The 14,952-nt window shown below is 36.6% G+C and overlaps 2 protein-coding genes and 1 pseudogene across 3 annotated transcripts; 1 reads left to right on the top strand and 2 right to left on the bottom strand.

Annotated features, from left to right (window-relative positions):
* Positions 1–73: 73 nt before the first annotated feature.
* On the bottom strand, positions 74–3,383 carry LOC114528286 (multiple inositol polyphosphate phosphatase 1-like). Its single transcript, XM_028549927.1, has 3 exons — positions 2,835–3,383; positions 1,780–2,453; positions 74–372 (listed from the first exon to the last, which is right to left on the bottom strand). The coding sequence occupies exons 1-3, from the start codon at positions 3,364–3,366 to the stop codon at positions 127–129; spliced, it is 1,452 nt and encodes a 483-aa protein (XP_028405728.1). The 5' UTR covers positions 3,367–3,383; the 3' UTR covers positions 74–126.
* Positions 3,384–3,936: 553 nt separating this feature from the next.
* Positions 3,937–13,119, top strand: LOC114529460 (diamine acetyltransferase 2-like). Of its 2 annotated transcripts, XM_028551284.1 has the most exons (7): positions 3,937–4,185; positions 7,195–7,249; positions 7,409–7,477; positions 8,955–9,059; positions 9,191–9,231; positions 10,082–10,247; positions 13,044–13,119. In XM_028551284.1, the coding sequence occupies exons 1-6, from the start codon at positions 4,072–4,074 to the stop codon at positions 10,244–10,246; spliced, it is 549 nt and encodes a 182-aa protein (XP_028407085.1). In that variant the 5' UTR covers positions 3,937–4,071; the 3' UTR covers position 10,247; positions 13,044–13,119. The 2 variants fall into 2 exon arrangements, with proteins under 2 accessions (XP_028407085.1, XP_028407076.1); XM_028551275.1 differs by lacking the exon at positions 13,044–13,119 and having other exon boundaries at positions 10,082–11,888.
* LOC114530327 lies at positions 13,027–14,225 on the bottom strand (annotated as a pseudogene).
* Between the last annotated feature and the right edge of the window lie 727 nt (positions 14,226–14,952).

Below are 14,952 nucleotides of genomic sequence, written 5' to 3'. Positions count from 1 at the left end.
TCAGTCGAAATATTTCATGAAAAAAGCACGACGTGGCAATACTACAACTATACATTTTTATTACCTTCTCAAAATAACAATTAACAAAAGCGACAGTGTAAAAAGCACGTCCAACGATAGGGAGTTTTAGAAGTTTAACATCTTAAATGTTGCAAAAAGCATTTCCATCATCACCAGCAAGAGTCCTGGTCGGTTAACCAATCCCAACGCTTTCGGTGTAGTCGATTTATCTTTTCGTAGGGCGCACATCGCATCGAAGTCGCAATTGTCGACAGTGTGTTTAAAATAAGCCAGGAATTCTTTAAAGCTACACGTGATATTTCCTTGACAACACGGTAAACCCATGGGTTTCTCGTTGATCAAAATTTGCACCTAAAAAAACATGACGCATATGATTCAGTAGTTTTCATTCAAAGTTTGGTTGCATGGTGTCCGACCAAGTTACCGCTGGCTGGTTCATTCAACCCTGCCGAATTATCTATTGCCGTCAGGGCCTCTCAGAGGGGGGGGGGAGGGGTAAAAAGGGTCAATTTTCCCCGGACCCCTAGTTAAGAATGAGTGAGTCAAGAATAAAGAATAAAATAAAAATTGTTTAGACAACTCTCAGCAGTAACTATTGCTTTTCAAAGAATATTGCTGAAAATCCTTAAGAATTTCTCTGCTATTTGTGTGAAAACAAAGAAGCCAACTAAGTATAGCGTGAAATTATTTAAAAGTAACAAGACGCCTACTAGGCGTTATGGTCGTGTCGTTCACAACGGCGTTCACAGTTGCAAATTCGCTAATTTATTAGCAGGATCGCACAGCCATGGTAAAATTAGTTGGATGTGACAACAATTTTATAACAATGGCAACTCAAACGCTTTGTACTTAACTATTTGTTCTAATTCACAATTTATTATAAAATGCAAGACATTTAGTATCATATTTAGTGTCATTTTTAAGCGATTTGACCACGTTTCATTCTGCTATGCTGTTGTTGATTTCGGAAAGTTTTTAGTAAGGAAATAACCAAATGTCGTTGCCACTTTAAAACTATATTTTTAACTACTTGAAATTTTATTCCCCGGTAAAAAAACTGGCAAACCATAGTTTTCCTGGCGCGACACGGCTAAAGTGGGTACCTGCACCAATTGGATCCGAATGGCCGAGAATTGATAAAAACTGTGTACCAAGTACCCGATACCAATTTTAGCCTTGCTGTGACAATAAATTATATAGTGTAAATGGAGCTGCAGATGCGATACAATAAGATAAGATCGGAGTAAACTGCGCCCATAGTGAAAGGGCCCCAAGCCGGATTTTGCCCCGGGCCCCCAAATTACTCTGAGAGGTTGTGATTGCCGTAATCCTTCTTGGAAGACTGAAATGAACATGTACAGTCGAAATAGACGCTGCTGTAAATATATCTTAAATCCTTTTGTCCATGCAAGTTCAAGCAAACCTGTGCACTATACTGACGTCATTGGGAAGTTCAACCGCACATTGAAAGGAAGCAAGATTTCAAAAAGATTATGCACGAGTAAGTTCGATAAAACAGTCAAAACATCGAATTTTAGCTCTTTTTTATTTTTTACTGATTGCAGTAGCTTTATAACTTTTTAAAGCCTTTTTACGACGGTTGAACTGAAAAATCACTTATCACTATAGCTTTTTTCACGTTTCGAACAACTGGCCCAGGCCTGAAAGATTTGGTTAAAACGGAAATCTGCCAATGCCATGCAGTGTAGACTTCTTCAGGACACTGGACTTAATAGAGGAACTGAGTTATGTTTTTACCTTGTAATTCTGTGTTTCGTTCTGTTTTCCTCTCAGATTACACTTGAACAATACCAAGGCGATATTAGCCGACATTGGTACGAGACGTGACGGGAACCGCCGACTACTGTTCGGGCGAAAATTGGAAGCGCTCAAAGTTGTGCCATTGTCATATGCCCCCAACGCAGTCAAGAGAGCAAACATTGTTCCCGAGGAAGCGAATCTAAAAACTCCACGAGCTTCACTAGATCCCTTCGAAAAGTCCTCGAGGTTTTCGATAATGTCTGCCAAAAGAACGCAAATTATTTCATAGCCGAGCTCGTTCCCAAACGAGTGTTCGTAGAAGTTTTTCAAATCTCCGACATAATTCATAACATCTAAGCTTGCACTGTCGAGTAAAGCACACCAGCTATCATCTTCGTGGTTCATTATTCCAAAAGCACAAAGTCGTCTTATCACATCTACGTCTTCGAATGTCAGGGATATTGTTCCGTTGATTCGAAGACGTTTCTCTATTGTTCGTATGACATTTCTTATTTCCGGGCCTTGGGTAAACTTTTCGACTTCAGGAAGGCCATTTTTGTCGCTGTCGGCAACATAACGAGGACATGCGTCGTACGACGACAGCAGTTTGTCGTTCTCTTCTGGACCTGCAGATTTTATAGCGACCGACCGGAATTTTGATCTCCCTGGTCCTGGAACAAATTGAAACGCTTGAGTTTAGTGGTTTAGTCGAGGCGTGAGGAAACTGGCTCAGTGTTTCAGCTCTCCGGTCCACAAAACATAATGTTTCCTTCGGTCGCAGTAAATAAGTGTTAATTATTTAAGATTTTTAAAAACAATTAAGAGATTATTTGTGTGCAATATACAACAATGTCAATTCATTTTTTTCTTGTTATACTGTATATGACGACGATGGTCATTTGATTCATTTGATTACCGCATAGGGCCGGTTTTACTTTTGTTTCAGAGCTGCCAACTGCACCATCTGGTACAAATTGCTTAAGCACAATTGAATAAATCCGCTTCGCGCGAAAAATATCGCTTGTTGAAAAGCCTACAGGCTTAGTACTCACCCTGCGACCGTGTGGTATTGTTTTCAAAGAGTCCTAAGGCAAAGGCCATTGCACTTTGAGCTGTGCGACGTTTATCTCTTGCGATGAACTTGTAGTACTTATTCCAATGCGGTTTATCAAATACTTCAGCGAAATTCGAGCGCAACCGTTTCGCGATTGTATATTGCTCAAATTCCCCGCGAGGCGATAATTCCTTCGCATCTGCGTCGTTCCATACCGCCCATTTACGCCAAGGTAACGTGAGATTTTTGAGCCGAAATGAAGGGGTTGCCGTGTAAACTCCGTTTAATTTTTTCAATAGTTTATCGATATCCTTCCTGTCGCCGTTACTAGGGAATCTCGAACCGTGCCGAGATATGAATTCGATGCGAGCAGGCGTACAATTATCAGGACGTTGTGAAGAAACACTTGAGAATTTGTCATGATTGTAAGCTGTTTTAGTTCCAAAATTAAGCGACTTCAATTTTGTCGCTCTACCTTCGCCAGAAAGTTGGATGAAAAATAGCAGGACAAAGCCTAGAAACAGCGCCATGTATTTGCTTTTGGTACTAAACCTCTCACACGCTTTACTGATGTACACATATATTTTAATACCAATTATCATAATGAAATTTTTAGGATCAAATTACGCTTTGCTGTTGACCGGTGCGAAATTCATATTTAATTTCCCCTCACCAATGCCTCCAGTTCTGCTACGTTGCCACCATAATGCCATCAGCTAACCATCAAACGGATCAAAATTACAACTTGCACACTAGAGAAATTGTGTTCGCGCACCCTCAGGTGCTTTGCAGACCTAAGCCTCAGGGAGTGAAAAAAGCCAAAAGAAAATTTTGACAAGGTGGAAGACTAAGTTTTCATTGTAGGCCCAGCCTCGTACCCACGCGCTTTGAAAGCTTTGAAAATGGCGTGCGTGTGCGTCGCGCAGCTGCGTGGGACGACACGCGGGGGAAGCGAAAAATCGCGGGGAGCTGCGCGACGCCCACGCACGCCATTTTCAAAGCTTTAAAAGCGCCTGGGTACGAGGCTGGGCCAGGAATACGATTTGTATTTTTTATATTCCCCATTCGCATTGCTATGACGTAATTATGCATTACGTCATAGCAATGCGAAAGTGTCACAGTGACCAGTTACTGTCCAGTTCATTGAACTTCATTCGCTCATAGTTTTTTCATTTGAATAATAAAGTTTGATAATAAAACAACGGCTTTATAGCACATATATTTTATCGTGAGTCATGGGAACTGCTGCAGAAAACATTCCTCAACTTCCAAAAGTTGTTGAGAAAGATGGGTTTATCATCAGAAATGGTAGACCTGATGATTGTGCTGCAATTGTAAGGTATATAAAGGTATGTTGGCTCATGGCAAAGTAGCTGATGACATAGTTGTTGTCCAGTGCTGTGCAGTTAGGTAAAATGGAAAAGTGGTAAAAGGAAAAATTGTTTTTGTTCACCTTTTATGAATTTCTCTCACACTGTAAGTCTGCAAGTTTCCAAGGGAACTAAATTAGGGTTGGCCTGGGGTGGACTGTGGAGGAGGTCAAGCTTGTACTTTAAAAAATTGTAACCTTGTGGGAATTAATTGTGAGAATTCAACCACACAAGGCCAGGTTTAAAGGCTGGCAATTTCAACCCCTGAAACCGGATGCTCCATTTGGCAAGCATAAATATGTTGTTGCACTGTGTGGTACAATTAATTTGCATCCCATGCACTAGCTCAGGCACCTGATTAATTCAAGACCAACTGGCCAGCAAAGCTAGGGTAAGCAAATACTTAGCAAATACCAAAATGCTAAGAAAGGGCCCAGAGTACTAAAAAATGACCCAAGTATCGAAATTACTTTAATTTTTTAATTTCAATTTTACAATCTTTGTCAATTAAAGACTGGTAAAACCCACAGAGCTAAGTGCTCCTTTACGGATAACCTTTTTATGCATGCTATAAATTACCCTTATATACATAAAAGGCTACTGTTGCCCAGTTGTCAATTAGGTTCCCAACATTTAAGGTACCAATAATTAATTTTAAATCAATAAGATTTGGGCCCAATTAAGGGGCCTCTGGCTCCAGGTTGGCTCTACAATGCTTGCCCTAGCTCCAAGCTTTCTCTTGCAATTATATTAGAAAATCAAGATTTTTTTTGAGGCTTGGAGAGTTTAATTACCAAAAAACCCCTGTTTCTAATTTTTTTTACTATTAGCAGATAGCAACATTTTATATGAACCTTGCTAGGTCCAAGATGTTTTATATGTTAGTCAAAATAATAGAATTCTAAATTCCAGATACTAATACCTAGATACTAATATCACCTAGATATTAATATCAACATAAATTATATATAATATGTATTGTTATATAGGTATACTGTGAACTTTAAATGTGATTGGTTCAGTCGTAGTCACATGATTTTACATTGTACTTTAAATGTGATTGGTTCATTCGTAGTCACATGATTTTACATAAATGCAATGTTTCACGCCAAGAAAACAAGTAAGAAATTGTTGCCCGCTTCTTGTCATAACAAAGTAAAGTGGGGTTTTTTAAATGAAATTGTTGTGTAACATGTATGTTTTCATTCCTATAACAAAACACTTAATGTACACTACCTCGGGAAATAGTGAGTTTTGTTTTCCCTCGAGTCCCAATGTTTCCCTCAACTTCATCTTGGGAAACATTCAGAAACATTCAGAAATCAGACTCTTATAATTGGGAAAACAAAACTTACTATTTCCCTCGGGAGCATACATTAAGTGTATAATATATAATATGTAATAATTATATAATATATGCTCAAAATATTTTACAATTTTTAAAACACCAACATTCTGTCACATGCCTCTAATACCTGTTTCCTAGCTGCCTTAAGAATGTTTCAATGCAAGGATCTCTACCCCATCAGGGAAGTATTAGTGTTATGTTTCTTGTACAAAAGAAACCAAACGTATTATTGTGCAAACTGTAATAATATTATTGATATTTCAGTAATTTATGGTTTTCCTGTTGGGGATGCCCTGATCGAAACTTGCTTGCGGGAATGTTGCAGTTAACGAAAAGAGGCTTGAAGAAAGCTTTTGCAACATCCTAAAAGTTTAATTGGATCAGGATACCAAAATACGAAAACCATAAAGTAATTGTTTCACATAACATCACTTCAATTTTTCACTAAAACATCCAGTTCATTGTTGATTTCGATTATCTGACCTCTCTTTTCTCCGCTAACGAGTTTTGCCATCTTTTGTCCACAAAAAGAATAATCCGCATTTCTTGTAGAACTTAAATACGACGAGAATTAACAAGAAAACATATTGGGGGAGATAATTACTATAAAAAATGCGCACGTTCAGATCAGCATATCTAATTTCCAACTCACAATATATTATTTATTGTAAATTAAGAAAATTTATCGACTTTTGACCCCTACTATATTTATATTGGTATTTTTTGGCTGTACATGCAAGCCGCCATCTTTATTAAATCGTCAGCAACTTGTGCTACACACACTTTGGAAAAAACATGCAAACATTCACTTTGTCAACCAAACCTTGAAGTCTGATAATAACAGTAGGGTGAAATTGGTGAAATTAACATTTATTTCAGCTGTCGAAGACTTTGAATGAATAGATGAACAATACATTATATATAAACAGTAATATAAAGTATCGAACTGTCGTCACCTTATGACACAACCGCGAGTGTGAAACAAAAATACATAAAAATAAATTGTGACATTGTGGATTACGGAGGAGGCGAGCGTCCACAATAAAGCAACAAATTAGGTTTTATATTAAGTAATTGCCAACCAATTTTTGTTCAAATCTCAAAATGAGCTAATGCTGCTGGTAATGGACTTTGGAATAGTTGAAAGAGATTTTAGCTCGCCGGTTAACATGCAAACAACACCTTTAACGCCCAAAAACAAAATTTGGCACTCGAATGTTTGTCGTTATTAGAGAAATTATTCTGCTTTTCGAATTAGCTAACATTTTTGCGGTAGTACCCAGTAGTGAAAACTTTTAAAAAATGAATTTAAATTTCCTGAACGTATAGAGTTTAATTGTGCTCTCATTACTATTCTATCCTTTTACCATAACTTGTATATGCAGTACCTGGTAAGGAATTTTTTCGCGAGTTGGGGTTGTTTAAAGTAATAAAATAACATGTGTAAAATCTAATATTATTTATTGTTTTCTTGTCACTTCTTCAATCATGAAATTTGGAGAAGATGAAATATGACTATATGAGGGAGAAATCTAAAATTCTCTCTGCAACAAAGGATTCTTTTATACTTTTGCCATCAATTTTTTGTAGTATTTTTTAGCTAGCTATATACAATTTATGACATTTGATCATTTTTTTAGGATTTAGCTGTTTATGAAAAAGAACCAGAATCTGTTGTTGAAGTTACTGAAGAAGGTGAATTCTTTAAAACGGGAAATATGGCTTAATTAAGCTAGATTTAATTCACTTTACGATGACCAATATATTTATTTTTTTGTCAAAACTCGAAAGTGCCTTCTTAGACCTACGGTCAACTATTGATGAAGCTTATAATGTGTATATCTTTATATATAGTGCTGAGGAAAGATGGTTTCGGAGATTCACCTACGTTTAGATGTCTTGTAGCTGAAAAACAAAATGAAGGTAAGTTTTTGGAAGTGTCTATATATGGTTTTATAGCTAAGTGTTTATACAGATTAAATTACATTTGTTTTAAAATCAATACCGTTTTCCCTAGAATATAGTTTTAGAAACGAAACTCTCAAAAGATAGGTCGAAGCATATTCAACATAAGAATTGTAAAAACACATGCATGGTATTGAAAACATTAGTCGAACGATTGTTTATTTAAAACATTATTTGAAGGAGAGATGTTTTCCAAATATGGAAAGGAAGTGTACTCTACACCTAGAAAAAACCTACTAACATCATAATCAGAGAAACTGGAAGTTTCGTTGCAAAATGTTGAAAGTTCGCAAATTTGGTATACTACTCCATGTGTGTATAACATGTGGAGATTTTTACAACATTTGGGACGAAAATAGTAATCATCAATATCACAAAATCAACATTGCTGCACAATCTGTATACGTCCTAAACGACAGCAAACAAAATATATTTTTTTAATTAATATAGATTGGGAAGCAATCCTATACAGGGTGTGTAAAAAAAGATAATCCAACTTCAACACGCTATTGTACGTGAACTACTCAATTTTTTTCACATTCGGAAGGATCAGGCTTTTAACTATCGGGTGACATTTTAATACCAAATGGTGAAAAAGTGAGAACATACGAGGCTGATAAAAAACGTAATCGCATATTTTCAATACTGAGCCTAATTAAAGCAGTGCATAAAAAAAAACAATTAATCATGAACATGTCACAGCTTGCACTGGTTTTACGCCACATTTCTTCGAATGTTCTTCTGATGTGATTTATTCCTACTTAATATCCATATGCGGGTAGTTTATTCAGAAGCAAAATTCTTCAATTAAGTCCCAAAGGGGGTTAATTTTGAATGGTTTTAGTCCCAACTCTCAGAGTTGAAAATATACGATTTTGACTAACACTTTTTATCACCCTCCTATTTGCTCATTTTTTCACCATTACCAATTAAAAACATGTCATTCGATAGTTAATTAAGAGCCTAGCCTTTCCGAATGTGAAATAAAATTCGTTAATAGAATGAGTAGTTCACGTACAATAGCACACCAAAGTTGGATTACCTTTTTTTTATACACCCTGTATAGCCTAGGTTGTTACAAAGTGGAAGTCAAGTCTTTTCTGAGCATCGGTTGTGCTTGTATCAATTAGCTGGCCCTGATGTAAAATTTCCCAAAGTTTCGCTTGTTTTGAATTTTTATGAATATAAGCTCTGGTTTATAGCTACTCATTTAGACACGTAGCGAACCTTCACAGAAGATGTTAGATATTCAGATAACACGTCGTTTTCCGTCTTTTTTACGGACTTGACCTCCACTTTCATCTAAAATCTATTGTTATAAAAATAAAAATAAGGCGAAAAATGGGTGTAGCTAAAATAAAAGGATAAACACTGAGATATAGCTGATTTCAAAAGATCGACTGTAAAAATAATAATCTCTTATCTAAAATTTTAGGACAAAGAATAATTGTAGGATATGCTATATATGTCAATTCATATTCGACTTGGAAAGGAAGATCGCTTTGGATTGAAGATCTCTTTGTTAGACCCGATTCACGAGGTACAGGTTGATGTAGATTTTGAAATATTTTTAAAACGGCATCACCGCGTGTTAGCTATACACTGGCAAATTTTTTATTTTCCACCGAAATCGATATCACTAATTGATATCACTTCTTTCATTTATATTAGGTCAAGGAATTGGGCTAGAATTTTTAAAATGCCTCTCGAAGGTAAATAACTATATATGAGCCTATACAATGAGAATTAAACGATTGGAAGGTAGGGTTTTTCCTCATGCGGAGATAAAACCGCATTGTCCCCAAAATAAGTAGCGGGTAAAGTAAATTTGGAGGTGTTCTCATTGGGAGAATAAAAACCCTTGTTCACATATTTCTACTAAAAGCAACCCTCATCTAGCAACCCTCGACATTTCAAACCAAGCAAATAATTTCCTGAGCTAGCTAGACCAAAACTTATATCTTTATGAGTGGATAGGAAATATTTTTATCATTTGGTATACGAAAGTATATAGTCGTTATCCTGCTGAATTATTAAGGCTGACGGTTTATAAATTATGGACTTTCGCAGGTTAAGTAAATGTTAAGTATTGAATTTAAACCATCAAAAAAGCTAGTACAAAATCTCCAAGGACTATTCAATCGGTAATTGCAGTTGGCGACATTCTTTAGGCTAAGCTAATCAATTTTTAATACTTTATGTAAAATGTTGAATAATGTACCTTTTTACTGGAAGTAGCCAATATTTATGCATTTTGATTAGGTTACTGAAAATGTAAACAAACTTCCTGATTGGTATAAAAAATTCCTTCATGTTGTCTTCCAAGTTTTTTATATAGTTATATCTTCCATTTTTATACCATCAATAAAGAAATATAGTTCTATAGAGAATTTACACGCATGAAAGGCTTACGAGACGATCTTCATTTTTCGTACATAAATAATCCCGGAGATTATGAAAAGCAATTAAGCAACTACCCAATGTTAAAGATGTTGTATTTTGTCCTATATACAAAGGGGTGAATATATATAAAAGTGTTTAAACTCTTTTAACTTCTTCCAGATTTCACTCGATAATGGGCTGGCAAAGATTCGTTGTAACGTTTTATGCTGGAATGATATCGCAATTTCATTTTATAAGAAAATCGGCGGAATTGTAGAAGACGAGTGGAGGCAATGCACGTTTACTCATGAAGTTATGAAACAATTGGTGAAATCACAACCTTAATGTATGAGAAAATCATTATATAGCAGACCATGTTTCAATATTAACACATATTTGATACGTTGATAATTAACTTGAATATGCAGTAATTAATTGAATATGCAGTATTTGAAATTATCTCGACGCTAAAGTTGAGAGCGAGAGGCACAGGAGAGCGAGAAACATGACGTAGAGTGTGCAGTCACTTACAATTAACGAGTGCCCAATGAGCCACTCGCAGGTAATGGATAAAATAGCTTTGCACGAGTGATATACGATTGAATATTTGTACACACTCGCAGATTTACGTTTAGAATTTGAGGTATTGCAAATTTTTAGAACTGGCATTATAAACATGCAGTTGTTATAACTGCACTGACTAGTCACCGATATTAACGATTTAATGCGATAAACCATATGGTATATAGGTTGCTGTTGTTTTGATGTCAAAACTCTAAATATATAAAGTCATAACCCCTCCCAAACTATAAGTTATAATATATAAAAACTTACCTTCACTAACTTCGCCATCTAGCAAAAAAGCATTGGTTTGAGCTGGTAAAAACAAATCGATAAATGATCGAGCAGCTGCAGTTAATTATTGCAGCCCAAAGTTAGCAAGTAGTCTTTCATTATTTATCCGATATCCCAATGTCAATAACTTTAAACGAGCTTATATACCAAGTGGAAACCAAAGTATTTACTAAATCGCAATGAATATAGAGCCAGAGAAAATATATAGTTTGGCCGTTGCATCAAAACACTAGAGACCTTAAGCATGTAGGACGGCAACACGACGACGACGTGGTTGGAATACTCCTTTGAATAAATGTTATGGTGAAGCGTTGTTGTATATTTTCAACTGTGACAATTTAATGAGATATAAGACGTTCCAGGTAGCGCTCACTGGGTCCTGAAATGCAGACGTTCTACAGGGTGTATCAAAAAACTGCAAATACCATAATTTGTGTGCACTTTAGAATTTTAATTCTAAATAACTGAGCAACTGAGCGAATAACTGTGCAACTAATTACGCTTCTGAGATTTGAAAATACGTTTGCTCTGTTGTTAGCTGAGCCATTCGTAATCGACCTAATTTCAATTCACTCTGTATAACTTTAACTTTAACTTTAATAAATATGCCTCTTTGAGCATCTCTATGTTGTTACAAAGTTCAAAAACAATTCGGTATAAAAATTACTTACAAAAACCTCTATAAAAACATATCTATAAGTTTATATATACAAATAGACTAGCTCATATTTAAAAACCTAAATTCTATTAAAAACTTCATCTGATAAGTCCCAATAACCATTAGTGCTGTCTCTGCCAAGATTAGTCAATTTATGATATTCTAATTTTGCCTTAAAATCATCAACCGAAGTTGCTTCTTTTACCTCACATGGCAACATATTCCAGTACTTAACTACTCTCTGCTTGAATAAGTCCACACTATTACCAAGCTTATAACTTGATGTATGTACAAGATTTCTTCCTGATCTCGAGAAACGGAAAAAACCATCTCCATAATTCACTGTTCCTTTTATAATTTTAAAAGTTTCGATCAAATCACTACGAGCACGGCGTTCTAATGAATGCTTGTTGCTTGTTTTGATAACCCTGGGAAACGTATTTTCAAATCTCAGAAGCGTAATTAGTTGCACAGTCATTGAAATTCTAAAGTGCATACAAATTATGGTATTTGCAGTTTTTTTATACACCCTGTACATAGGACGTAATAAACGACGTTTTGCCGTTGTAAACAGAACGTAGATCACGTCTAAAACTTAGGTATTTAATAATTCATTTCTTTTCAATAAAGCATTGTTTTGATAGCTGCCGTCGTCGTGTTCCCGTCCTACATGTTTAAGGTCCCTAGTATAACGACGAGGGGGATTTGATTGATCTGTTGTTAATTTATGCAAACCATGCATGCATGCAGGTTGTGGAAACAACGATAAAAATGTCTTTTCGAAACAATATTTCTTTTTTTTATTTTAACAGTTAATCAGTTTTGGTCTATAGATTTTGTATATATGTCTGACTATATATGGGCAATAAATAGGTTGAAGTGGCCGTGTGTAATGCCTAATGGGAAAACATGTTTTTCCTTCGCGAAATTGTTCTCACTTAATTATTTCGTGCAAAAGGGCTATGATAGTGAAACTAATATAGCTACAAGACACTTCTTTCATAAAATATGTAAGTAAGTATATAGGTAAGTTCTTATTTGCCTTGGGAGTTGATGTCATAACTTTATATAGTTTAAAGATCAGACAGTGTCCTATTAAATTAGATGCATATTAGTAATTAAGCTTGTAGGTACACCCCGGAAGTATATAATACTGCAAAGCTTTCGGTCCGTTAACCCGGGCCTTCATCAGTGCAATAGGCCCGGGTTAACGGACCGAAAGCTTTGCAGTATTACATACTTACGTGGTGTACCTACAAGCTTAATTACTTATCGATTGTCACCATGCAAACGTCCAAGAATATTATTCGATGCATATTGCGCTGATTGTAATAGATACTCTAACTATAGTTATAATACAGGTTCTCTAGACTTTTGGAATACCCAAAATCTTAAACACTAAACATATCTAATGTAATTAATGGCATATCACTCGTACATTTGCTACACGTTATACTTTTCGAGTGATTCTCCGCCGTTTATCGCGACTCGCACACTACCTATTTGGTTAGCTCTATAGACGGCTACTACGTTACCATCGATTTGTATCACAGTTTTTAAATAAAAATAAAAGGAGTTAAGCAATTGTATTACTATAGTGTACCATTAACTCTCATTCGATATATCTAGACCGGTATTTTGCAACGACTTTAAAGTCATTGGGACGGAGCAACAACGCGTCAGTAGAAACGTCTGTGCTAGGAAGTGCTTCTTTATCTGGCAACACAAATTTGTAGCGATGCAACAATGCTGAAGCATATGTAAGCAGCGTCATTTTTGCTACGGATTGTCCTAAACATTCCCTCCGTCCAAGACGAATGGCACGAAACCACGAAGCTTCGACCATCCGACAAATCTGCCATCGGAACCAAGAAATCGTTCAGGCTTAAACGTGACAGGCTCTGACCATTCTCGTTCGTCGTGAAGCGCTTTCTTGAGATTGAGCACGACAAGAGTTCCTTTGGGTACGTGATAACCGGCAATGGTGGTGTCACGAATAGCGTTTGTTCCCGTGTGTTGAACCAAACCGGAGATCCTTAAAACCTCGCACAAAGTAGCCTGAAGGTACGACATGTTTTGAACATCTTTCCAAGCTGGCGCGCTGTCGTTCGTGGTTATAACATCAATTTCTTTTTGGATTTTTATTTGGATATCATCATACAAAACCATGTACAATATGAACCAAGATAATGCGGTGGAAGTTGTGTCTGTTCCGGCGATGATGACATCCAACATTAGGTATGGAATATCTTCTGTTGAACCTATTTCCGTGATGCCGTCTTTGGTACGTTCCCTTTCGTATAAAGTAATAAAACTGTCGGTTAAGTCACGAATGATGCCTGATTCATAGGTTTGCTGATGTGCATGGAATTCCGGGAGAAACAAGTCATCCACCAACTGTTTGGCTCTTTTTATATCACGGTTAAATTTAGTCGGAAAATAGGCTAAGAATGGGAACATTTGATACAACGAAGCTTGTTTGGCAAGGTTCGACAGTATGTATCCCAGTTCGTGGGAAGATTTTACGATCGCATCGTCCAATGATACGCTTTTTGAGGTCAGCCATTCCCAAAGTTGTGCGATTATTGCGCTTTCAAAAAGTTCCAGAGCTGAAAATGGTTCTCCATTTTTTCGATCAATCTCTTTGATTGCCTTCACCAACCCGCTTCTCGCTCGATCCTCCACCTTTTCCACGCCATTTACTGCCGTGTGCAATGCTGTCTTGAAAACCCTCTTCCGAAAAAGGTACGCTGTTGAATAGTCCGCTGTCGCTACGTTTTTACAGCGTTGTATGACACTCCAAGGATACATCGAATCCGGGGTTCTTCCTGCAAGATCGTCTCTGGTCTCGAGTCTTGCGTTTCGTATTAACTTGGTATTGTTTAGTACAACTATTGTTCCAACAGGAGTAGTAAGAGTGAATATATCACCGAAAGTTTGGGCCAGTCGGCCGAAGGGATAAAGTGGATCGAATACTATCTGAGGTATATTGCCAATGAAGGGAAACGGGAATGGTCCTGGTGGCATCTTTTTCCTAATTTTGTAAGTTGTAATGGCCCGCAGCAGTAATACCAGACACAGCAATAGTCCAATTTCAAGCATCATTTTTGTTGAACTCTAAAAGAATGTAAATTGGGTTGTATACATCATGTCTAATTTTCCTGAAATAGTATTTAGATATATAAGGGTAAATCAATTTTTTCACAAAATCATAAGCCCCGTTTACACTACACTCGATTTAGGCCCATTTCATCTGTGCTCAGCCTTTGTTTTGGCATCCTGAACACTAATGAAATTGGGTACGGGTATACCAATTTTAGCCGTGCCGTGCCGATAAATAGAGTGTAGTGTAAACGGGGCTTTAATATGTTGTTCAAATAAAATTGAGTAAAGTGTAACGGGGCTTTAATTTGCACATAACATCTTTATCTGTAACAACACTTACGCCAATTCATGTATCAATGGCCTTAGAAGCGGAGCTTTAACTGTCTTAGGCCCGTTTCAGACGTCAACTTTTCATTTGCCGAACCTAATGTTA

This window comes from Dendronephthya gigantea, unplaced genomic scaffold (genome assembly GCF_004324835.1).
Source record: "Dendronephthya gigantea isolate DGI-Jeju-01 unplaced genomic scaffold, DenGig_1.0 000001F, whole genome shotgun sequence".
NCBI lineage: Eukaryota > Metazoa > Cnidaria > Anthozoa > Malacalcyonacea > Nephtheidae > Dendronephthya > Dendronephthya gigantea.
This window is presented reverse-complemented; position numbering and strand designations above follow the sequence as displayed.